Genomic DNA, 26,969 nt, shown 5'->3' on the forward strand with positions numbered 1-26,969 from the left:
ACATTTAATACATTTACTCTGCCCAGCATATGAATGCAACCCCAAGATTAGCAGTCACCTAACAATCTCAACAACCAGAGAGGTCAATTTTCCTCCTAGAGTGAGGACAGGTAGAGAAAATAACCAGAGAGTTCCCTCCATTACTCTTCCATCCTGGAGGCTGGCAAGGAAGAATCCTGTTGAAACACAAAAACTGTTAGATGGGACTCTCACACGCCATGTTAACAGTCATGATGAAAGCCAGAGTGACAAATGTACATTTCCTACTTTTGAAAATGAAGAAGTTGAGCTGCCCAGATTCATATTGGTAAGTTTTGCTTAAAAAAATTAATTTTTCCCAAATGAAAAAACATCTTTTTATTTTATATGGGATTCATGATCTTTATAAAAAATTTTATGATACAGAAAAGCATGACAAAATACAAATTCAATAGTAATCCTGTCACTCAAATGACCATGTTTCCAGATAGTTCTCTGTGGATAGACACACCAGTACACACAAACACACACCCTGATATTATAAATTTGTATCTTTCTACACTATTGCTTTTAATGGATACATAATGGCCATAGTGGAACATTTCCATGATGAATCCCAGTAATGTCTTTTGTTCTATCTACCTACCTATCTGATTTATATAAGAAATTAAGCGCAGACATACCTCATTGTATTGTGTTTTGCTTTGCTCTGTTTTGCAGACATTGCATTTTGTTTAAATATTAAAGGTCTGGCCAGGCACAGTGGCTCATGCCCGTAATCCTAGCAATTTGGGAGGCCGAGGCGGGCGGATTGTCTGAGCTCAGGAGTTCAAGACCAGCCTGGCCAACATGGTGAAACCCTGTCTCTACTAAAAATACAAAAAATTAGCCAGGCGTGATGGTGCATGCCTGTAATCCCAGCTACTCGGGAGGCTGAGGCACGAGAATTGCTTGAACCCAGAGGTGGAGGTTGCAGTGAGCCGAGATTGTGCCACTGTACTCCAGCCTGGGCGACACAGCAAGACTTTGTCCCAAAAAAAAAAAAAACAAATTAGCAGGGTGTGGTAGCGCATGCCTGTAATCCCAGCTACTAGGGAGGCTGAGGCAACAGAATCGCTTGAACTTGGGAGGCAGAGGTTGCAGTGAGCTGAGATCGCACCACTACATTCTAGCCTGGGCGACAGAGTGAGACTCCACCTCAATAAAATAAATAAATAAATAAATAGATAAATAAATAAATAAATATTAAAGTCTGTGGCAACCCTGTGTTGTGGGAATCTATGGGTGCCATTTTTTTCCAACAGCATGTGCCCACTTTGTGTCTCTGTGTCATATTTTGGTAATTCCCACAATATTTCAGACTCGTTCATTATTATTATATCTGTTATAGGAATCTACAATCGGTGATCTCTGATGTTACTTTGTAATTATCTACAATTACACCCATATAAGATGGTGAACTCAACCAATAAATACTGTGTGTGTGACGGTGAACTCAATCAGCAAATACTGTGTATGTTCTGACTGCTCCACCAACACACCATTCCTTCATCTCTCTCCCTCTCCTCATGCCTTCCTATTCCCCAAGACACAACAATATTGAAATTAGGCCAATTAATAACTGTACAATGGCCTCTAAATGTTCAAGTGAAAAGAAGAGTCACGTGTCTCTCACTTTAAGTCAAGAGCTAGTTATGGGCTGGGCATGGTGGCTCACACTTGTAATCCCAGCACTTTGGGAGGCCAAGGCAGGCAGATCACTTTAGGCCAGGAGTTCGAGACTAGCCTGGCCAACATGGTGAAACCCTGTCGCTACTAAACATATAAAAATTAGCTGGACGTGGTGGTGCCTGTAGTCCCAGCTACTCAGGAGGCTGAGGCACAAGAATTGCTTGCTTGAATCTGGGAGGTGGAGGTTGCAGTGAGCTGAGATCGCCCCACTGCACTCTAGCCTGGGCCACAGAGCCAGACCCTGTCTCAAAAAAAAAAAAAAAAAAAAGTAGTAATGGTTAGGCTTAGTGAGGAAGGCATGTCGAAAGCCAAGACAGGCTGAAAGCTATGCCTCTTGTGCCAAACAGCCAAGTTGTGAATGCAAAGGAAATTTTATTGAAGGAAAGTAAAAGTGCTGCTCCAGTAAACACACAAATGATAAGAAAGCGAATATGCAGAAAGCTTTAGTGGTCTGGATGGAAGATCAAACCAACCACAATATTTCCTTAAGCCAAAGCCTAGTCCAGAGCAAGGCTCTACCTCTCTTCAATTCTGTAAAGGCTGAGAGAGATGAATAAGCTGCAGAAGAAAAGTTTGAAGCTAGCAGAGGCTGGTTTATGGAAAGAGGCCATCTCCGTAACAAAAAAGTGCAGGGTGAAGCAGCAAGTGCTGATGTAGAAGCTGCAGCAAGCTATCCAGAAAATAATTGAAAATAATTATCCTGGGATAATTGATGATGGTGGCTATACTAAACAACAGCTTTTCAATGTAGATGAAATAGCCTTCTATAAGAAGAAGATGCCGTCCAAGACTTTCATGGCTTCAGAGGAGAAGTCAATGCCTGGCTTCAAAGCTTCAAAGGACAGGCTGACTCTCTTGTTAGGGTCTAATGCATCTGGTGACGTTAAGTTGAAGTCAACACTCATTTATCATTCTGAAAATCCTAGGGGCCTTAAGAATGATGCTAGATCTACTCTGCTTGTGTGTATCAGTGGAACAACAAAGCCTGGATGATAGCACATCTGTTTATAGCATGGTTTGCTGAACGTTTTAAGCCGACTCAATTAGACATACTGCTCAGATGAAAAGATTTCTTTCTTTTCTTTTTCTGAGATCGAGTTTCAATCTTGTTGCCCAGGCTGGAGTGCAATGGCACCATCTTGGCTCACTACAACCTCTGCCTCCCGGGTTCAAATGATTCTCCTACCTCAGTCTCGTGAGGAGCTGGGATTATAGGCATGTGCCACCATGCCTAGCTAATATTTTTGTATTTTTACTAGAGACAGGGTTTCACCATGGTCTCGAACTCCTGGTCAGGCTGGTCTCGAACTCCTGACCTCAGGTGATCCACCCACTTCGGCCTCTCAAAGTGCTGGTATTACAGGTGTAAGCCACTGTGCCCGGCCAAAAAGATTTATTTCAAAATATTACTGCTCACTGACAATGCCTTTCATCACCTGAGAGCGCTGGTGAAAATGTATAAGGAGGTAAATGTTGTTTTCATGCCTGCTAACACAACATCCATTCTGTAGCCCATGGATCAAGGAGTAATTTTGACTTTCAAGTCTTATTATTTAGGAAATACATTTTGTAAGGCTATAGCTTCCATGGATAGTGATTCCTCTTATAGATCCAAGCAAAGTAAATTAAAAACCTCTGGAAAGTTTTCACCATTCTACATGCAATCCAGAACATTTACGATTCATGAACATTGTGAGCACTGTTGAAATGACAACAAAAATTTACACTATTCCACAAACTTAGTTGATAAAGCAGTGGCAGTGTTTGAAAGGATTGACTCCAATTTTGAAAGAAGTTCTACTGTGGATGAAATGTGGCAAACTTCACTGTTGTCTTATTTTAAGAAATTGCCATAGCCACCCCAGCCTTCAGCAACTACCACCCTGATCAGTCAGCAACCATCAATGTTAAGGCAAGACCCACCACCAGCAAAAAGATTTACAATTCGGAGAAGGTTCACATGATTGTTAGCATTTTTTATCAAAAAAAGTATTTTAAAATTACATATGCATTTTTTTGAAGACATAATGCTATTGCATGCTTAATAGACTACAATATAGCATAAACATAATTTTTACATGCGCTGGGAAACCAAAAACTGTGCGTGACTGGCTTTATTGCCATATTTGCTTCATTGCAGTGAACTTGCAGTATCTCCGAGGTGTGACTGTACCAAATCAAAGTACTCTTTTTGTAATCAGCCCTCAAAATTGTCAGTCCATGTTTGTGTGATTTTGCTTTTGTTCTGGGAGGTTGTTTTAGGAAATGTTCAGATCTTTGTTTTAAGAAAAGGTCAGATGCTAAGCAGATTGGAAGCTGGGGTAGAAAACCACAAGATTCTGAAGTTCATTCTGCCAGTAATATAAAAGGAAACCCTTAGAGGCAATGTCAGCAGGCAAGGCTTAGTAAAGTTCACCGAACTTGGAGCTCCTCCCCTGCATATCTGTCCCTCATCTCTCTGATACTGCTCCCTGGTGGTGAGGGCGGATGGTTGAGGTTGGTCCCAGCAACCTCCTGGTATGTCAATGTTTTCCTTCTCCCTTAGGTACTTAAAGGACACTATTTAGGCAGGAGAAAAAGATATCTTTAAAAAGAGAAGCTTGCTTTCTAGTCATGTAGGTGCTGAGTCTAATAAAAGTTTCAATGTTTTACTTTTTATTTATTTATTTTTATTTTTTTTTGAGACAGAGTCTCGCTCTGTCACTTAGGCTGCAGTGCAGTGGCATGATCTTGGCTCACCGCAACCCCCACCTCCGGGATTCAAGCAATTCTCCTGCTTCAGCCTCCTGAGTAGCTGGAACTACAGGCGTGCGCCACCATGCCGAGCTATTTTTTGTATTTTTTGTAGAGACGGGGCTTCACCGTGTTGGCCAGGCTGGTTTCAAACTCCCGCCTCGGCCTCCCAAAGTGTTGGGATTACAGGCGTGAGCCACTGCACCTGGCCCATCAGTTTTTTATTCTTGTTTCATCTCCATTCTTCATTGAGCGAAGGGGCTATACCCTCTCATTTATCCTTTAGATAGCTTTGTTGCCATCTGCTTTTTTGTCTGGAGTTTCTAAAGTTTGATGCATATTTAGACCTGATATTTTGTTATAGTTTTGAATGACAATATGTTGAAAAGTAGCTCCTTAGATAGTTTCGCCATCATTCTTCATGTCTAAAGAATATTATTAGTTGGATGTGGTGGTGTGCACCTGCAGTCCTCAGCTACTTGGAGGGTCTGAGGTGGGAAGATCACTTGAGCCCAGGAGGTTGAGGCTGCAGTAAGCCTTGATCACCTACTGCACTCCAGCCTGTCTCTAAAAAAATTAAGAATATCACTTCCCTATAGTGGAAAAATTATAGTTAAATATAGAATAACCACTTTCAGGAAGGAATTTGGTTTAATCCAGGCAGAGCAACTCAATTTTTACTAAAAGCCTCTAGGGAACTTGTCTCTTGTGATGAAACTTGTGAAGTGTGGCTAGATAATTTTATTCCTTCTCTGTGGTACCTGTTCACTCACTGGCTTCAACTCCAGAGAGGTCATTTCTGCTAGAGAGAAAACACAGCACACTTCTTCCTCATGGGCTGCAGGCGTATGGCTTTACGAACTCAGTGTCCACTCAGCCTTGCTCCAAAATGCTCCTGATTCCAAAGACATTTTGTCTTGGCTGTCTTTCTCTAAAGATTTTCTTCCTTTGGATAGCATCTGCCAGGGAACTTCACTGAGTTGCATCCTCTCCATAGATTTTCTGACAGCATTTGCTGGGGAGACTTGCCCTGGCTCAAAGTATTCATTACTTATTCCTCTCCTAAATAATTGCTTGGAAGATTTTTATCCTGATGAATCTTATACTTGAAACTTTTAATCTCCAGATGGCATTATTTGACTAGATATACATACTATTATTTTTGGTGACATGTGCTGGGAATTTTGTTCTTTATTTAGGAGCTTTACTCGTGGCAATGGGGATTCTTTTGACATTTTATTTTGAAGGGATCTGGCAATGGACACAACATGACTGAAGACATGTTCTTTGGAATATTATCCTATGGAATCACTCTGGTAGGCTTGGCTATTCCCGAAGAGTAATCCTAAGAAACTGCGCCCTGGGGCTTGCCCTTATACATTGGTTTAATTCCTCCTGATTTCAAGATTTGCTTAGTTTTGTCGTTTTTCATTGAGTCAACAGCCTTCAGAATTCGCTTCATTTGAGGTTTTGTTCTGAACATCTTGATCTATGGGTATTATTTTTCTGTATAAACATCTGCTCTGGCCAATCCATTTGGTGGAAGTTTCTCTTTCTAAGGCCATTTTCTCAGTAATTACGTTCTAAATGTGGTACTGGACATATCTCTTCCAGAACAGAGTTTTTGCGAATTTTCTCTCTGGATTTCTCTGTGAATTTGATTCAAATGCTCCTGAAGAGCCTAGTAGGGAACCATGTTTGTTCAACCCCTCCATTCTTCACAGTAACCCCCTGAAAGGGCTGCTTGGGAAATTGGGTCCCAGTCACATTTGCCTATTGATAGAAAATGCATTGATGTCACCTAGGGAAATGTGCCCCAATCATTTTTTTTGTTTTTGAGACAGTCTCACTCTGTCGCCCAGGCTGGAGTGCAGTGGTGCAATCTCGGCTCACTGCAAGCTCCGCCTCCTGGGTTCACGCCATTCTCCTGCCTCAGCCTCCCGAGTAGCTGGGACTACAGGCGCCTGCCACCACACTCGGCTAATTTTTTGTATTTTTAGTAGAGACGGGGTTTCACATGTTAACCAGGATGGTCTCGATCTCCTGACCTCGTGATCTGCCCACCTCGGCCTCCCAAAGTACTGGGATTACAGGTGTGAGCCACTGCACCTGGCCGCCCAATCATCCTTTTAAAAATGAGCTTTAAGGCCTGGCACGGGGGCTCACGCCTGTAATCCCAGCACTTTAAGAAGCCTAGGTGGGCAGATCATTGGAGGTCAGGAGTTCGAGACCAGACTGACTAACATGGTGAAACCCTGTCTCTACTAAAAATACAAAAAAAATTAACTGGGCATGGTTGTGGATGCCTGTAGTCCAAGCTTCTCAGGAGGCTGAGGCAGGAGAATCACTTGAACCCGGGAGGCGGAGGTTGCAGTGAGCTGAGATCACGCCACTGCACTCCAGCCTGGGTGACAGAGATAGACTCCATCTCAAAATAAATAAATAAAATAAAATAAAATAAAAATGAGCTATATTTAAAAAAGCATTTCTTTTTGAAGAGCCTTGTCTTCAATATCTTTATCCAAGGATCTCACACTTCCAAGAGACCCTCCTGGGCTAATTATTTTGTGGCCAATTTTATTCATGAAATCTCTTTCTTTAGCAATTTATTTGTTTATATTTGGAGACAGAGTCTGGCTCTGTTGGGTGTGATCTTGGCTCACGGCAACCTCCGCCTCCTGGATTCAAGAGATTCTTGTGCCTCAGCCTCCTGAGTAGCTGGGATTACAAGTGTGCGCTACCATGCCCAGCTAATTTTTTGTATTTTAGTAGAGACGAGGTTTCACCTTGTTGCCCAGGCTGGTTTCCTGAGCTCAGGCAATCTGCCCACCTTGGCTTCTCAAAGTGCAAGGATTACAGGCATGGGCCACCACGCCCAGCCAGCAATTTATTTTTGAGGGAATTTTATAAACACTGATTTTATGCACTGATGGTGACACTTACGAACATAGAGGAATTTTTCCCTAGCTAACATTTCTTATGAAATTGATTTCTATTCTCTAGTAAGAAGTAACTTGGCAAATTAAAAAGCAGCAAACAAAAAAACCCCTTAATTTCTTTTCTTTTTTTTTTTTTTTTTTTTGAGACAGAGTCTCGCTCTGTCACCCAGGCTGGAGTGCAGTGGTGCAATCTCAGTTCACTGCAACCTCCACCTCACGGGTTCAAGCGATTCTCTGCCTCAGGCTCCCAAGTAGCTGGAACTACAGGGGCATGCTATCACGCCCAGCTAATTTTTGCATTTTTTTGTAGAGACAGGGTTTCACCACATTGGCCAGGCTGGTCTCTTGACCTCAAGTGATCCACCCGCCTCAGCCTCCCAAAGTGCTGGATTACAGGTGTGAGCCACCATGACCGGCCAAAGAACTTAATTTCTATTGGCCATTGCTATGGTCCCCTAAAAATTCATATGTTGAAACTAAATCCCCAATGCAATAGTATTAAGAGGTGGGGCCTTTGGGAGGGGATTAGGTTAGGAGGCCTCTGCCCTCATGAATGGGATTAGTGCCCCTATTAAAGAGGTTTGAGGGAGGCTGTTTGCCCCTTTCACCATGTGAGAACACACTGAAGGCACCATCTGTGAGGAAGGCCCTCATCAGACACTGAATCTGCTAGCACCTTGATCTTAGACCTCTCAGTCTCCAGAACTGTGAGACATCAATTTCTGTTTAAAGATTACCCAGTCTAAGGTATTCTGTTATAGTGCTCTGATTGGACTAAGATAGCACTCATTATAAGGTTTTTATCTTGGCCAGGCTCACCCATGGAATTTATGTCTTCTGGAGATAACTTTTGCAAAGTCTCTCTTCAGCTAGTTGCATCCATGTAGTTAGTTTCTTCAGACATATGATCTGAAAGTGTTTCATCCTGGCCCATTGAGGCCTTGGAATATGTCCCTAATGGTGACTTGTTGTTGTTGATTGCAGTCTGGCTGATAATAGCCATGGGTTGCATCACTGGTGGCAATGACTCCTCATCAATTTATCCCTTCCTGGCATTATAGGTGAACTCTTTCTTTTCTGGTGCCTCTTGTGGAACAATTTTTTTTTTTTTTTTTTTTTTTTTTTTTTTTTTTTTTTTGCCTCAACGACCCTTGCCTGTGAACTATATTTCTGCTGATATTTTTGATTGTTTCATTTCACTTTGGATAAACTTATCTACAAGTGAGCCTTTTTTAGACAATGCTACCTCTGTATCCTGTCATTTTATTCCTGGAGATTCTTTTTTGACACTGGTAACTGAGAAATTTTTTCCTTTCTAATGATATTTTGGAATCAGTATCTTTTTACCGTGAGTCTAGAGGACAGCAGACCCAAGAAATCGATGCACTGCCAGCCCAACTTCTGACCACGGCTCCCAAAGTTCTGCTTTCTGGGAACCTTACTGGAACTCTCTTTCCTCTGTGACCTTTGGACTTGCCTTTTGTTGAAAGACATTGAGTTAGTTTCTTCTTGACAAACGGAACTCAAACATGAAAGCAGAAAAACCCAGAGAGCCTTCCCTTTGCCAATGTGACATGCAGTATGCCTCAGCAGTAAGCCACCCTTGAAAAACTGTCAGCTGAGCACACAGCTGTCTTCATACAAATCACAAATTTTAATCCTTCCAGGAAAATTCATCATCAGTTTTTCTTTGCTGACAAGCATCTTCTTATAGACACATTTTTAGTTGATTTAAGCTATTTCATTCTCTTATATTCTGAAAATATGTTTGTAATATCATAGCTTTTATATTTGTTCCCCTAAAGTTGTTCTTTTTAATTCCTTTACTAAAGGTAGAAAGGGGTATTTATTTTTCCCATAGGATATTATTCCATCATTTGAAAATAGATTTGTAATCTGCACAAAAATGTAAGAATGACATCACTCAGTACTAATTGGTCAAAAGGATGTTTTCACTGGGAGATAGTATTCCATCACTGGGAAGAACTTTATAAATTTTATCACTTATATTGTTATAACAGTGTGTCTAAAGTATCAAATGCGAATTTTTGAAATATCTTGTTTTGGGCCATAAATGCGTAGAGAATTGTTAATTCTGGCTGGTAATCGAGACAAATAAAATATGCATGAGTAAGCTTAAATGCTTCTGGATAACAATGGTTATTTGAAAGCTCTGTGAATATTTCATATCATCTAAGAGGCAAGAAAAAGACTGTAATCAACTTGCAGCAAAATGTCCCTGAACAGGGAAAAAAGACTTTCTTTGTTAGATTGTATTAATCAGGACAGCCCAGCAGCCAAGCGTGTGGGCCTTAACAGGCAGACATCAGTGCCACCTCCTGGTGTCTGCCTTGGCCCAGCCATTAATCTCTCTGAACCTTAAGTGTTTTCTCATCCATAACATGGGGATTGTGAAAGTGTCCAACTCATGGGGTGCTGTAAGAATTAAATGAGATAATGCAATTAAGCACTTAGCACAGTGCTTGGTACTTATTAAACAGCCAAATACGTCAGTTACCATTATTGAAAACTAACATAAACTTTTTCTTTTTTTCTTTTGAGAGACAGGGTCTTCCTCTGTTGCCCAGACTGGAGCAGTGGTGCAATCATGGCTCACTGTAGCCTCTACCTCCTGGGCTCAAGCCATCCTCCCGCTTCAACCTCCTAAGTAGCTGGGACCACAGGTGGATGTCACCATGCCCAGCTAATTTTTAAATTTTTTGTAGAGACAGGGTTTCGCTATGTTGCCAAGGCTGGTCTTGAACTCCTGGCCTCAAGTGATCCTCTCGCCTTGGCCTCTTAAACTGTTGGGATTACAGGCGTGAGCCACCTCCTGGCTTAAAATAATCCTTTTTAATAATGTATTTCTTCCTTTTTTCTTTTTCTTTCTTTTTTTTGAGACAGAGTCTCACTCTGTTGCACCGTCTGGAGTGCAGTGGCTGATCTCAGCCCACTGCAACCTCCATTTCCCGGGTTCAAGCGATTCTCCTGCCTCAGCCTCCTGAGTAGCTGGGACTACAGGTGCGCGCCATCACGCCCAGCTAATTTTTGTATTTTTGGTAGAGACGGGGTTTCACCATGTTGGCCAGGCTGGTCTTGAACTCTTGACCTTAGGTGATCCGCCCACCTTGGCCTCCCAAAGTGCTGGGATTACAGGGATGAGCCACCATGCCCAGCTAATGTCTGTCTCTTTTCTAAAGCATATGTAGAGGAATCAACTTGAGTGGTAAGAAGGAGAATTTTCATAATCCCTTTAGAAATGTGTGGAACATCTGATGAACATGTGCCCTTTGGGGGAAGATGCTTTCCAACCAAGACCCTAGCTCTTTGAGGATGGCCTTGATATTAAACTCACTTCAAAAGCAGCCGTTATTTGGGGGCTAAATTTACTTGATTCTTCAATTTGCCCCAAAACAAGTGAAAGCTGGGAGCCATTCTCCCTCCCCTCACTGTGGATTCTGCGTCTCTAGCACCTCTCAGATCCAGCCCTCCCCCTGCACCCAGCGCCTCCAGAGCAGTTTCTCCACACGCATCCTGCTTACCCTGCAGTGGGACTCGCTCCTGCCTCTGTGCCTCTGCACATGCCCTCCTCTTCTGAAACGTTCTCTGTGGTGTGTCACCTGCCTTCTTTTAGGTCATCATCTCTCCCTGCACAGGGCTCATGTGTGGTCATTGAGCATCTCCCACATGCTCAGCATTGGGTCTCTTACTTCTCCTGCCCATCATAGCTGCCCTGAAAGGTAGACAGGATTGGTGAAGAGAGTTGCCAACCACAGGAATTAGGAAGTGAGGAAAATAAGACAGTGTCTCTTCAGTTTACCTGGGAGAGCAGGGTAAGCTTGGCCAGAGCTGAGACTCATAATGGCACCTTACCAAGAGAGGGGAGAAAGGCTATACCCTGAGTGAAGGCACTCATCTCCCTTTAGAAAGAATGTGTCCTTCAGAAAGGGGCAGCACAAGCATTAGTGACCTCTAAGCATTTCCCTGAGGGCATAGGGGAACTGAACCATTTTTCTTTGCAATTTTCAGTCCCCTGGGAACACTATCCCTCAGTAGAGCTCTGTTGTTACCATCTTGAAATTCTTTATAGGTTCTGTATTTCCACACTGCATTGGGCCCTACAAATTATGCAGCTGTCCTTCTCAGGACAAATGCTTAAAAAATGGTTGCTAACAAAAATGATAGCATATGTCCAATAGAACTAAAAGAAGGGCCAGGTGCAGTGGCTCATGTCTGTGATCTCAGCACTTTGGGAGGCTGAGGCAGGTGGATTATCTGAGGTCAGGAGTTCAAGACCAGCCTGGCCAACATGATGAAGCCCTGTCTCTACTAAAAATACAAAAATTAGCTGGGCTTGGTGGTGTACACCTGTAATCCCAGCTACTCAGAGGGCCGAGACAGGAGAATCACTTGAACCCAGGAGGTGAAGGTTGCAGTGAGCCAAGATTGTGCCACGGCACTCCAGCCTGGGTGACAGAGCGAGACTCCACCTCAAAAAAAAGAACTGAAGGAGATACTAACTAAGAAACTAAGGAATATAAATACTTGGCCTCTGGCCTTTAGTTGAAAGACACTGAGGCAGCCATAAGACTCAACCTTTTGATGTTTCTAAGTGGAAACATTCTAAAATCCAGTCTTTACTGAAGGTATGTCTTCCTTTTTTCTTACAGAAGTAATTCATACTCATTGGAAAGATTGAATTATCAGAAAAATATATAACTGAAAGTCATTGTCTCCCATAATTCCTGCTACTGAGACATCACTATTTTTTTTTTAACTTTTAAGCTCAGGGGTACATGTGCAGGATGTGCAGGTTTGTTACATAGGTAAACATGTGTCAGGATTTACCATATGGATTATTTCATCACTCATGTATTAAGCCTATTATCCATTATTTTCCTGATCCTCTCCCTCCTCCCACCCTCCACTCTCCAAAAGGCCCCCGTGTGTGTTGTTCCCCACTATGTGTCCATGTGTTCTCATCATTTAGCTCTCACTTATAAGTGACAACATGTGGTATTTGGTTTTCTGTTCCTGTGTTAGTCTGCTAAGGATAATGGCCCGCAGTTCCATCCATGTCCCTGTAAAGGACATGATCTCATTATTTTTTTATGGCTGCATAGTACTCCATGGTGTATATGTACCACATTTTCTTTATCCAGTCTATCACTGATGGGTATTTAGGTTGATTCCATGACCTTGCTATTGTGAATAGTGCTGCATTGAACATATGCATGCATGTGTCTTTATGGTAGAAAAATTTATATTCCTTTTGATATATACCCAGTAATGGCATTGCTGGATCGAATAGTTTAATATTTCTGTCTTTAGGTCTCTGAGGAATTGCCATACTGTCTTCCACAATGGTTGAACTAATTTACACTCCCATCAACAGTGTATAAATGTTCCTTTTTCTCCATAACTTCGCCAGCATCTGTTATTTTTTGACTTTTTAATAATAGCCATTTTGACTAGTGTGAGATTGTAGCTCACTGTGGTTTATATTTGCATTTCTCTAATGGTCAGTGACAAGCTTTCTTCATATGATTGTTGGCTGCATGTATGTCTTCTTTTGAGAAGCGTCTGTTAATGTCCTTTGTCCACTTTTTAATGGGGTTGAGTTTTTTCTTGTAAATTTGTTTAAGTTCCTTATAGATACTGGAGATTAGACCTTTGTCAGATGCATAGTTTGCAAAAATGTTCTCCCATTCTGTAGGTTGTCCGTTTACTCTGTTGATAGTTACTTTTGTTGGAGACAACACTATTAACAGTCTGGTGTTTATTCCCCCAGGTACTTTCCATAGTTTATGCTAATACATTATAAATAGTATTTAGTATTAATATTTCTATTATTTTAGAAAATTGACTACTGCTATGTGTGTTCTGTAACTAGTATTGAGGACAGACTAGAGAAGGTCAAGGATGGGTCTAGTTAACAGGCTACTGCGATCACCTAGAGAAAGATGAGTGTGGTTTGGGCATTCAAGTTGTTGAATTCTGACTTTATTTAAATGGAAAGCCAACAAATCAGATGTAGGGTGACAAAAAAAAAGTGGAGTCAAAGGGGACTCCAAGACTGTTGGCCTGAGCAAGTGGAATTATGGAGAGAAACTGCTTCAGAGAAACTATCAGGGAAAGTCCACTGAGACGAGTTAAGTTTGAGGTGTCCATTGGTCATCCAAGTAGAGACGTCAAGCAGTCAAGTTCAGGGAATTTTGATTAAAGATATAAATCTAAAGTCCTTAGCATATAGATGATATTTGAATGAATGTAGATATAAAGTAATTAAAAACATTTTTTTCAAACCTTTAAGGTTTACTGCCATTTAAGCTGTCATCATTATCAACACAGTGAAAAGGCAACATTTCATTTGTTCACAGCATGGGAGAAAATATTTGCAAATCATATATTTGATAAAGTGTTAACATCTAGAATATATGTAGAACTCCTAAAACTCGAAAAAAAGCCAAAAAAAAATGCAACTAAAAAATGGGCAAAGGACTTGAATAGATATTTTTCCATAAAAGATATACAAATGGCCAATAAGTACAGACTTAACATCACTCATTATAAGGGAAATGCAAATCAAAACTACAATGAGATACCACCTCACATCCATTAGGATGGTTACTATCAAAACAACAACAACAACAACGACAACAAAATAACAAGTATTGGTGAGGACGTGGAGAAGTTGGAACCCTGTGCACTGCTGGTGGGAATGTAAAATGGTACAGCTGCTGTGGAAAAAGAATGGCGGCTTCCCAAAAAATTAAAAACAGAATTACCATATGATCCAGCAATTCTACTTCTAGGCATATACTCAAAAGACCTGAAAGCAGGATCTTGAAGAGATATTTGTAGAGTCATGTTCACAGCAGCATTATTCACAATTGCTAAAATGTGAACGTATCCATTGATGGATGAATGCCCATTGATGGACAATGAAATAAATGGATATGCAAAACATGGTATAAACATACAACGGAATATTATTCCACCTTAAAAAGGAAGGAAATTCTGATACATGCTACAACATGAATGAACCTGGAGGACATTATGCTAAATGAAATAAACCAGTCACAAAAAAGACAAATATTGTATGAGTCTACTTATACAACATACTTACAGAGTAATCTAAATCACAGAGACAGAAAGAATGGTGGTTGCCAGGGGCTGGGGAGAGGGAGAAATTGCGAGTTATTTTTTAATGGGTGTAGAGTTTCAGTTTTGCAAGATGAAAGAGTTTTGCAGCTGGATGGTGGTGATGGTTGCACAAGAATGTGAATCTACTTAATACAACTGATCTGTACACTTAAAAATGGTTAAGATGGTACATCTTACATGTATTTCACCAGTTACAAAAATTGAAAAAAGTATTAAAACATTGATAATATATGTTGAATAAAAATATCCGCTATCAGTGACATAGGTAGACTCCAGGATATGTGTAAAAAATACTCAGAGGCCTGACTGTGAAGTGAAGCAAAAGTTAAGACATGAACACACAAGATGGATGTGTGTTGGGAGAAAAGCTGAGGCAAGGCTTGGAACATGTCCAGGGTCCAGGATAAAACCCCTTGCGGCCTTTGTTATGTGTCCAGACTTGCTGTCTCCTTGCTTCTAGCACTCCCGTTATCTCAAGTAGCCATGTGTTTCAAAGAAAATGCTAAACCCTCACAGCTGTAGTTCATTTGCTTGATACATTGCTTCCTTTCAACCCCCACATCCTCACCACCTGTTTCTTTGTTTGATCACCAATAAATAGCATGGGCTTCCAGAGCTCGGGGCCTTCACAGCCTCCATACTAGCATTGGTCCCCTGGTCCCACTTTCTCTCTTAACTTGTCTTTTCTCATTCCTTTCACTCAGCAGCCCCCATGGCCTGGTGTTGGGTCTGATCACCCCAACAGATGTGTTTTCACTGTGTAGTCTCCAAAACATTGATAAAACAAGAGGAAAAAGTCACAGCCATTTGGTTACTTATTTTAAATCCTTATTCTGAGTTTATTTTATCCTATAACTAGTTCAAATATTCACATGATTAAGGGTTTTTCAGAAGAGGAGTAGGCTGGAGAGTCCCTGAACTCTCCTTTTACAGCCCCTTAAATCTTGGTGCTAGCTGGCCATTTTCTTGGCTTCCAGCTTTGAGAGAAGTAAATCAGAAGCATCTACCTTCTGGTAACCTAAGAAGGAGATGTGGAGCCAGGAGGCATTTCATGAGCAACTTCATGCTGAAAAGCCTCCTTGTAATTTATTTCTTGTGGCATTTTGAAGTCCCAGTCAATCTGGCCAGCAGACTCTGAAGGAGGAACCTGTTGAGGCATTCCTGGAATCAGACTGGAAGTACCTGGCAGGAATTCCTGCTTCAAGGCCTCCTTCTCAAGGGGGTTTGTGTCCTCCTGCATGAATATGGTCTTCTTCGTGGAAACAGTTTCAGAAGTCAGTTCCTAAATAGAAAACAAAAAAGCCAAAAAGTTATTATTAGAGACTAAAGCACACAAGATGTATGGCAAAAACACAGTATTGCTATTTTCATGCCAGAGACTAAGAACCAAACTGAAATAGCCCTGCTTTAACAAAGCATAAAACCAAACCTATAGGATCAAGTTGATTCACCAATAATTTAATTGCCTGCCAGAACAAAACCCATCATCTTTTCATGGAAAACAACGCAATCTAGACTCCCTATAAAATGTCCTCTACAATGTCCAGAACACAAGTAATAATTACCAGAAGTAAAAAAGTAGGAAAATGTGAACCATAATCTAGAGGAAAAGTATCCAATAGAAAAAGGCCCCAGAATGGGCTGGGCGTGGTGGCTTACGCCTGTAATCCCAGCACTTTGGGAGGCCGAGGCGGGTGGATCACGAGGTCAGGAGTTTGAGACCAGCCTGGCCAACATGGTGAAACCCTGTCTCTACTAAAAATAAAAAAATTAGCTGGGTGTGGTGGCGGGCGCCTGTAATCCCAGTTACTTGGGAGGCTGAGGCAGGAGAATCACTTGAACCGGGCAGGCAGAGGTTGCAGTGAGCCAAGATCTTGCCACCACACTCCAGCTTGGGTGACAAAGTGAGACTCCATCTCAAAAAAAAAAAAAAAAAGAAAAAAAAAGAAAGAAAAAGGTCCCAAAATGACACAGATGATGGACACAGCTATTATAAATATTTTCAAAAATCCAAGGTAGAATATGGACATAATGTAAGAGTTAAGATTTATCAGCAGAGAAAATGGAAATTATATTTAAAAAACTAAATGGAAATTCTAGAACTGAAAAGTACAATATCTGAAGTGAAAAAATCCACAGAATCCCCAGATAGGATATAGGGCATTGCAGAAGAAATGGTCAGTAAACATAAAGGTATATCAGTAGAAATTATCCAAACTAAACCACACAGGAAAAAAACAAACAAGCTTCAGTGACCTATGAGACAATATTGAGCAGTCTAACATCCATGTCCCTGGCTGAGGTAGGAATCCTTGGAGCTTAGGCTCTACTGACCCCCTTCACTCCAATCTTTGCCTGGAAGTCGTACAGGTCCATTCTACAATGAGCCCTGTGGAGCTCATCCTTGTCCACATGGTCTCTGAGACCCTTCTACACTTCAACTATTGAGTCTATGCAGCAAATATCTATTCATTCTATAAAAATGTATTTCTAAAACATTTGTATAGTTTAGATCTTTATAAACAATAGGAGTTTTCTTCTGACTCAGAAACAAAATTATGGTTTACTTAAAGCTGCATCTGCTTAATGAAGAGACATCAATACCAAGGATAACCTCTGCCTGACTCAAATTCTACTTCCTCTATGGATACTTTTTGATTCGGATAATTGGGTATGATCCCTACCATACATAGCATTCTGTTTCTATTTCTCTTTTGATACATCCACTAGATAAGTAGTATTCAATCTGGGGTACTCAAAGACTTGCTAACATGTATCCAAGTCATGATTTTTTTTGCATTTTTGTTTTTTTTTAAAGAGATTAAGGGAAAAACTGCAAAGCTTTGAGTATATGCATATCAGTTCATCAGGTAAACTAGCAGCCCTGCTGAAATTTTATGCAACCCATCCTGGGCCAGTTTGAAATTGGTTTTCCCAGCACTAGTCACACAAAATGCAAAGGTGACCAATAGCAAGGAACAGTTTGTAATCCACCTTGAATCAATCAGAAACCAGAACTTGGAATCTTGTCTTTTTGATACACCTCTGCCTCTTTGTCCTTTATTTAGCCTTGTCAAAGTTTGCTTGGAGAGTAACTCACATCTTAATGTTGTGGCTCTCTCTTGCCAGGTAAACTATAAATTTGCTTCATTTTAGATCACTCTTGGGTTCTCTTTATTTCCTTCTAACATAGGGAATCAATTTCCATAATCACAACCTACACATGAACTCTTTCCTAAAACTGAGAACTTGCACATAGTCTAGACATTGTGCTTGTTGTCATTTCCCATCTTCCCTTACAACTGCCTACATCACACACTTGGCAAAAGAATGACATACCATTTACTTATCTAAATCTTGTTAAAGAATATTGCTGTAGGATGCAAAACCTCTGTGAAACACAAAAAGACAATTCAAAATATTGATGTGAGCTGATAAATTTTCCTTAATAAAGCTGCCATAAAACTAGCGTGGAGTTTTGGGAGTCTTCTTTACATATTTCTTATTGCCTTATATATTTCTATTTCTATTAACAGTAAAGCATGGTGTTAGAAATGGATTAGAGGTGGGCAGCAAGGTGATGACAAGTTTTGCTGAATGATCCTCACCTCTCCCATCTCCAAACAATTGCTTAAAGAAGGAATTCTTCCTGAGGGAGAGTTCCTTTAGACTATTGTCAAACAATAGAATGAAACTATCTTTTGATTTAATTTATTTACAAGACATTCAGGCTTAAAAAAGCAAATATATTCTTTATGAGGACATTGAGTATATTAGTATAAATGTAAATAAGCTTAACATTTTCATGTCTTCAAATTGGCTTGGAAGCTAGCAAATGCTGGTGAATTGTAATGGACTGCATTAAAGACTTTAATGCACAGAGTATAGTGATAGTTAAAAAGATGTCTTATATCAAACCCAACATTGCAATTGAGATGACTCTCTATCCAGGTATCTACCACTTTGTAGAAAGCATAGAATGGCATAAGGTGTTTTTCAGGAGATTGTGAAAAAAACTGTGGGAGGTAAAAGATAGGCTTGTCAGACTGACAAATGCAGAGTTATTTTCAGCTATTTCAGCTTAATAACTTACATCTAATATTATAACATCACAGAGGAGGCATCTGAAATTTCACAGAAAAGTAAATAGAATGTAATAAACCAAATACTAAATACTAAGTTAAATATCTGAAGTATGCACTGATAACAACCATATTTGGTTTCTGAAAAATATTGAACACTACTTGAAAAGGGCTCAAAGGATCTTATATGAAAAAATATTTGTGAATAGATTTTTTAAAAATCAGATTTTTTGGCCGGGCGTGGTGGCTCATGCCTGTAATCCCAGCACTTTGGGAGGCCAAGGTGGGCGGATCACGAGGTCAGGAGATCAAGACCATCCTGGTTAACACGGTAAAACCCCGTCTCTACTAAAAAAAAAAAAAAAAAAAAAAAATTAGCCGGGTGTGGTGGCATGTGCCTGTAGTCCCAGATACTCGGGAGGCTGAGGCAGGAGAATCACTTGAACCCGGGAGGCAGGGGCTGTAGTGAGCCGAGATCGCGCCACTGTGCTCCAGCCTGGGCAACAGAGTGAGACTCCAACTCAAAAAAAAAAAAAAAAAAAAATCAGATTTTTTTTTTTTTCTTTACAATAAAGTTCATTTATTCAACAATTATTATTTTTTTTATTTTTATTTTTTGCTATCCCTCCCCCCTCCCCCCACCCCACAACAGTCCCCGAAGTGTGATGTTCCCCTTCCTGTGTCCATGTGTTCTCATTGTTCAATTCCCACCTATGAGTGAGAATATGCGGTGTTTGGTTTTTTGTTCTTGGGATAGTTTACTGAGAATGATGATTTCCAATTTCATCCATGTCCCTACAAAGGACGTGAACTCATCATTTTTTATGGCTGCATAGTATTCCATGGTGTATATGTGCCACATTTTCTTAATCCAGTCTATCATTGTTGGACATTTGGGTTGGTTCCAAGTCTTTGCTATTGTGAATAATGCCGCAATAAACATACGTGTGCATGTGTCTTTATAGCAGCATGATTTATAGTCCTTTGGGTATATACCCAGTAATGGGGTGGCTGGGTCAAATGGAATTTCTAGTTCTAGATCCCTGAGGAATCGCCACACTGACTTCCACAATGGTTGAACTAGTTTACAGTCCCACCAACAGTGTAAAAGTGTTCCTATTTCTCCACATCCTCTCCAGCACCTGTTGTTTCCTGACTTTTTAATGATTGCCATTTTAACTGGTGTGAGATGGTATCTCATTGTGGTTTTGATTTGCATTTCTCTGATGGCCAGTGATGGTGAGCATTTTTTCATGTGTTTTTTGGCTGCATAAATGTCTTCTTTTGAGAAGTGTCTGTTCATGTCCTTCGCCCACTTTTTGATGGGGTTGTTTGTTTTTTTCTTGTAAATTTGTTGGAGTTCATTGTAGATTCTGGATATTAGCCCTTTGTCAGATGAGTAGGTTGCGAAAATTTTCTCCCATAAAAAAATCAGATTTTTTTTAAAACCAGTAACACCAGAGTATTTCCTAAAATCTAAGACAAATTTGTCTTTTAATATCTCCTTTTTTCATTAACAAAGATTGCCAGTAACATTGGTTTATATGCAAATATGTGAATACTTGCATATATATTGAAAATCAAGCTAAAGAGACCCTTAATGTGCCTTGGATTGGGACTGGGCTGACTTGTGGCTTTCCTGGAGTCCATCGTTGGGATGTGTGTGGCAACCCAAAGCTGAGTCCTTTTCCCTACCTTGTGACACTTTTCACAGTTCTGTTGAATCTGATACTCTTCCTGTTTCAGCATTTCTGTCATTTCCATTTCCTTGAGGCTACTGTCATATTCCTCCTGCAGCTGGATCTTCTTTTCCCTATTCTGGGGTGAGGTGACAGAGTCGAATCAGGTCAGCACCCAGGAAAGCCTTATAAACGGGGCCCCCTCACTGGAGACTGATTTGGGCTGTGGGCTCTTCGGGCCTGTTGAGTTTCCTCTTGTAACTAGCTTTAGCCTGCTAGTAGTTACAAACCCTTCAACTCCACAGCTCCTCTGAGTTGAAGCCCCACTCCTCTGAGTTAGCCCCCAGGATACCCATGCTTCAGGGATATCTGGCTCTAAGAGCAAGTCAAATAAACCAAGAAATTCCCCAGGCCAGCTCCAGAATCCTGCCTTGTATCTTGGCTTTCAAATTACTCTGGGAAAGCTGGGCCCTCCCTAAGTCCCAGTGCATATACACACCTCTTCTTTTGCTTTTGCTGTTTTCCCGTAATGATAAAGCCAGTGAGCCAGGTATTCTATTGGGTCACTGGGCCGAACCTTCGCCACCTCTGCCAGTGCCTGGGCCAGGCAATTTCCAAAGCACCTCTTCAGGTAGTTAGTTTCCATCCTGGCAGCCTGGAAAACATCAAAACAAAGTCACACTATTTTAAAAACTTAATCTGATATTAAAAATAGACACATTCTAACCAATTCACATTTATTTCAGGATAAATATGAGATGCTTCCGGATCACACCCTTCCCAAAAGAACCAACAAACACTTGCTCTTATATTCAAATGGACTTTTTTCTAAAGCTCTCCAGCTGCACTAGGTCAGTGTAGGTCCTAGGGTTTATCAGGCTTGGGAGGAGACTGGTACCTTGGTGATAAGAGTGGCTAAGGCCTCCCCTTACCCACAAATTTCTGCCCTTGAGTAGACAGAAAATAAAGGAGCAGGTAGGAGGTCCTGGGGAGGGGCTCTGAACACCCAGCAGGTTGTGCTATTGTGAGGTGGAGGCTACAGTCATCTATGACATAGATAAGATAGGCTCATTTATTTCACAAGGGACCATGGAAATGCACTGGGGAGAAGAGAGAGGGAAAATGTTGGTGCTGCAGCTATTGCTTGTCAGGAGCTCTGCTAGCACCTGATATAATATTCCATTCTCTATTACTTAAGGATTTACTATTCATCATATTTCAAGAGCTGGAGGCAATGTAGCCCAACTTAGGAGCGGCAGGGAATTGTGGCAGTAGGAATGCACATTCTGGAATAAGGCAGACCAAGTTCCAGTCCTGATTCTGCCACCTATTAGCTGTGTGATCTTCAGCAAGTGACTCAGTCTCTCTCAGCCTCAGTTTTCTTATCTGTAAAATAAAAGTAACAAAATTATGTAGCTTACAATAATTAGATTAGAGAAGATAATAAACACACACCAGGCACTTAGCCAGGCACAGAGTAAGTGCTTATTACACTATTCAGTGGAGGATTGTGCCATGAAATGACCTAGGACCTGGCCTCCTCCTGACGGATTCCATATTCCTGAAGTTGACACATTTTAATTCCAAAAGAGCCCAGCAAATAATAAAAGCTCAGATCTAGCCTTAACATTTTCTGGAGGCATTTTTCAATTTGTCCCCCTACTTCCCATATTTTAGCTTAAGGAAAGAAAAACAAGTAGACAGATATCCACATCTATCTTATACATATCTATCTTATGGATATAGAAAAAAATATTTCCTAGTTCTCTCTACTGCAAGGGCCTTGAAACCAAAACACTTCAGTAGCAATGAGCACACTGAGCATATAAACCTTGCTTGTAAATAGCCTTCGTCACTTAAGAGGAATCAGGGCTCCTTGGAGAAATGGCTGATTCCAAGGCTGGGGCAGGAATGAGCCTGGAACATTTTGTTGTGCCAGAAAGTAAGAAAATTCTAAAAAATACAATGGTTGGGGACAGAGAAGCCAGCTTGAAGGGGCTCCTACTAGTCAAATCTGGGGCAGTTTGACCATTAAAATAGTGACTGTAATGGATTATAACTTATAGAATAAAATAAGAATCCATGAGTCCATATGAGAATACATAAGTAGATTAAGAAGGGGGAAGGCAAAGTTCTTTGTTAAAGTAGAATGCCAACTAATAAATGTGGGGAGAATATTGGAGTTTTAAAAAACTGCCATTTCCTCATCACCGTAGTATAACTGAATCAAAGCAGGATCATCAATGAGTCAATGAGTGCTAAACCTGGGTGAACATTTGACAAGGAATAAGATATATGCATAGTCTCAAAGTTTCTTCTCACAAATTAAGTATTAATTCCAAAGGAAATACAGAAATTTTACAGTGGCAAAACCTAGCCAACAAAACCTTAACCAAGTAATCAAAGTAAACATCACCAATAAAGGAACAAAGTGACATCAAGTGCCTCCTGATGTGATGCACTTCTTATGGTACATAAAACATTTCCGTGGATTCCTGCCTAAAATGCAATATTTGAATGTAATTGAAGAAACATCAAATAAATCCAAAGCAACTACCTTGTACTCTTAAAAATGTTGAGGTTATGAAAAAAAAAAGAGTAACTGTTATAGATCAAAGGATATTGAACAGCTATAATAACTACATGTAACACATGATCCTAGATTGGGCCTGGACAAGAAAAAATAATTCAGCTGGGCATGGTGGTGCACGCCTATAAACCCAGCACTTTGGGAGGTTGAGGCAGAAGGATCACTTGAGCTCAGGGGTTTGAGACCAGCCTGGGCAACAAGGCAAAACCCTGTCTCCACAAAAAATACAAAAATTAGCCAGGTGTGATGGCACATACCTGTAGTCCCAGCTACTTGGAGGGGTTGGGGGCGGGGCTGAGGTGGGAGGATCACTTGAGCCCAGGAGGTTGTGGCTGCAATGCGTTGAGATCTCACCACTGCACTCCAACCTGGGTGACAGAGTGAGACCCTGTCTAAAAAAAAAAAAAAAAAAGAAAAGAAGAAGAAAGAATTCTATAAAGGGCATTGTTGGGAAAATTGGTTGAATTGAATGTGAAATGTAGATTATGTGATATAATTTATCCAAGTTAAATTTCTTAATTTTGAATAATGGAAATATGAGTAAGAGAATGTCCTTTTTCTAGGGCTGAATAATGGCTCCCAAATGTGTCTATGTCTGAATACCTGGAACCTATGAATATGTCACCTTAAATGGCAAAAGGGACTTTGTAACTGTGATTAAATTAAGGATCTTGAGATAGAGGGATTATCCTGGATTATCTGAGTAGGAACAATGTAATCACAGGTGTCACTATAAGAGGGACACAGTACGGTCAGACAGGGAAAGTGATGACAGAGCCGAGGGAGAAAAAGCGATGTGATTCAGGGACTTAAGCCAAGGGTATCCTCTAGAAGCTGGAAAAGACAAGAAAATGGATTCTCCCCAGAGCCTCCTGAGGAACCTGCCCTGCTGACACTTTGGTTTTAGCTCTATAAGATTCATTTTGAACTTCTGACCCCAAGACCTGTAAAGGAATTTAAAAAAAAATTGAGTGGGGTAGTGATGGAAGGTGGGGACAGAGGTGGGTGGTGTCTCCTGCCAATCTGTGTGGCCCACTTGAACCAATGCATTTGGATAAACAAACTTCTACACCCCTCTTACTCAAAGCTGGTCTGATGACAGATGACCAGCAGCATTCCATCACCTGGGTGAGAGGTGACAGCGTGCTGGCAGCCCTCTCAGTCCTCACTTGCTCCTGGCGCCTCGGCCTTGGCGCCCACTCTGGCCACGCTTGAGGAGCCCTTCAGCCTGCCGCTGCACTGTGGGAGCCCCTCTGTGGGCAGGCTGAGGCTGGAGCCGGCTCCTTCTGCTTGCAGGGAGATGTGGAGGGAGAGGCGCGGGCGAGAACCGGGGCCGCATGTGGGGCTCGCAGGCCAGCGCAAGTTCCGGGTGGGCGCGGTCTCGGTAGGCCCCGCACTCAGATCAGCCGGCCAGCGCTGCAGGCCCCAGGCAGTGAGGAGCTTAGCACCTGGGCCAGCAGCTGCAGAGGGTGCGCTGGGTCCCCCAGCAGTGCCGACCTGCCAGCACTTTGCTCGAATTCTTGCCGGGCCTCAACTGAATCCCCACGGGGCAGGGCTCGGGACATGCAGCCCGCTATGCCCGAGCCTCCCCCCACCGTGGGCTCCTGTGCTGCCCGAGCTTCCCTGATGAGTGCCACCCACTGCTCCACGGTGCCTGGTCCCATCGACCGCCCCAGGGCTGAGGAGTGCAGGCGCACTACATGGGACTGGCAGGCAGCTCTGCCTGCAGCCCTGGTGCAGGATCCACTAGGTGAAGCCATTTGGGCTCCTGAGTCTACTGGAGACTTGGAGAATCTTTATGTCTAGCTAAGGGATTGTAAATACACCAATCAGCACTCTGTGTCTAGCTGAAGGTTTGTAAATGTACCAATCAGCACCCTGTGTCTAGCTCAAGGTTTGTAAATGCACCAATCAGTGCTCTGTGTCTAGCTAATCTAGTGGGGACTTGGAGAACTTTTGTGTCTAGCTCAAGGATTGTAAACACACCAATCAGCACCCTGTCAAAATGGACCAATCAGCTCTCTGTAAAACAGACCAATCAGCTCTCTGTAAAATGAATCAATCAGCAGGATGTGGGTAGGACCAGATAAGGGAATAAGAGCAGGCTGCCTGAGCCAACAGTGGCAGCCCGCTCAGGGTCCCCTTCCACACTGCGGAAGCTTTGTTCTTTCGCTCTTTGCAGTAAACCTTGCTGCTGCTCATTCTTTGGGTCTGCACCGCCTTTATGAGCTGTAACACTCACCACAAAGGTCTGCAGCTTCACTTCTGAGGCCAGCAAAACCAGGAACCCACCAGAAGGAAGAAACTCAGAACACATCCGAACATAGAAGGAACAAACTCCAGACACGCCGCCTTTAAGAACTGTAACACTCACCGCAAGGGTCCGCGGCTTCATTCTTGAAGTCAGTGAGACCAAGAACCCACCAATTCTGGACACACTGGGACTTGTCGAGATGCAGAATCTCAGGTCCCACCCCACCCCACAGATTCAGAACCTACATGTTAATAAAATCTCCAAGCGACCTGAAGTTACCAATCTACTTTGCCTGGATCACTGTAGAACTGTCCTTCCCGGAAGACAGAATCACCAACTCTGCATTCTCTGGTCATTGGGTGGCTGCCACACTGGTTACATGTGGAAAGCCATATTGGCATACCTCCACCTACTCTAAATTGCCCATTTTCAACAATGATCTGAATGAAATGTGTTTGCCCAACAGTCACTAAGATATGGTACAAAGACAGTAGAGCCAGCATAGAGCCACAATGTGAGGGCTGGAGGGGAAGGAGTCAAGGGGATGCCTTTTATTTTTTAAGAGAGAGCCTCGTTCTGTCACCCAGGCTGGAGTGCAGTGGCACAATCTCGTCTTACTGCAATCTCTGCCTCCTTGGTTCAAGCGATTCCTCTGTCTCAGCCTCCTGAGGAGCTGGGATTACAGGTGTGCGCCACCACACCCGGCTAATTTTTGTATTTTTAGTAGAGATGTGGTTTCTCCATGTTGGCCATGCTGGTCTCGAATTCCTCACCTCAGGCGATCCGCCCACCTCCGCCTCCCAAAGTGCTAGGATTACAGGCGTGAGCCACCGTGCCTGGCCAAGGGGATGCCTTTTAAAGCCCACTCAGACCAACTTAGGGTACACTCACCAATGGGGAGGAGAGGCTGTTTTTCAGTGTTTCCCAGAGCTCCTCTGAGAGTCTGCTTACACAGTTCCTGGCCTTGCACTCAGTAGGCATGGTAATAAGAATAGGGGTTCTCTTTGTTTACTGTATACCGCCCATGCTTGGCACACTGGAAGCTCAGTAAATATTTCTTGACTTATTCATTGAGAGAATTGACACCTGCGCTCATGCTTCCCTTTGAATTTTCCCTGCCGAATCTGGCATTTACTATCTCAACTAACATTTACTAAGGCCTCTCTTGCCTGGCACTGCCCCGCCCATAAGCTGAAAGCACGGGAAAGGCTAGCACACGCACAGACGACTAGGCCAGGGAAGACTGCAAAGGCCCGTGGAGACTGGACGGCTTCCTGGTGGTGGGGCACCTGAATTGGTTCTGAAAGGAACCAAGCAGAGGTCACCAGCAAAAGCAAAGGTGCAGAGTTGTGAAACTGCCAAGCTATTAGCAGCTTGCAGTGACGCTCTTCCAGGGACTCTGGAAGGTCTTCCGCCCTTTTCCGATTGGCTGCCCTTCCTGGTTCCTCCTCCAAGCCCGCCAACTCTTTGTCTCTCCCAGAGCATGCCCGCCTGCCAGTCAGGGTCCCTTGCTCGTTTGTGTGCCCCTACTCCTCCAGGTTTCTGTGTAACAAGTCTCCTCGGCTCACCCACCCCGCGCGCCTCCACATACGCCTTTCCTCGACCCCTCGGGCGCACACCCCCGTCCCGCGTGCCCGCCCTTCTCTGCCTCGCGCCCCGCTCCTACGCGCCCTCTCCTCCCTGGACCCCGCCCCCTGAAGCGCGCCCGCTTCTCTCTGCCGCGCTCCCCTTCTTCCATTCCCTCTCCTCTCTGCCCGTTGCCCCCTCGTGCGCACTCTCCCTCCTGCACACCGCCTCCTCTCTGCCGCACGCCCG

General features: G+C 42.4%; 1 protein-coding gene across 13 annotated transcripts in view; it reads right to left on the bottom strand.

The window, feature by feature from the left end:
• The window catches only part of DYDC2 (DPY30 domain containing 2), a 27,335-nt gene continuing 366 nt past the window's right edge, over positions 1–26,969 (bottom strand). The window contains exons 1-7 of one of the 13 annotated variants that reach the window (XR_008510452.2): positions 26,046–26,740; positions 21,613–21,696; positions 20,810–20,965; positions 20,327–20,449; positions 15,732–15,831; positions 10,925–11,115; positions 1–176 (exon numbers count right to left, since the gene is read on the bottom strand). Coding sequence is in view for 12 of the 13 variants with exons in the window: in XM_054522367.2 (XP_054378342.2) it covers positions 15,568–15,831; positions 20,327–20,449; positions 20,810–20,965; positions 21,613–21,696; positions 26,046–26,135 (717 nt within the window). In the remaining variant the exon portion in view is untranslated. The other 12 variants (XM_054522376.2, XM_054522374.2, XM_054522367.2 and 9 more) reach the window with 12 other exon arrangements.

This window comes from Pongo abelii, chromosome 8, assembly GCF_028885655.2.
Source record: "Pongo abelii isolate AG06213 chromosome 8, NHGRI_mPonAbe1-v2.0_pri, whole genome shotgun sequence".
NCBI classification, from domain to species: Eukaryota; Metazoa; Chordata; class Mammalia; order Primates; family Hominidae; genus Pongo; species Pongo abelii.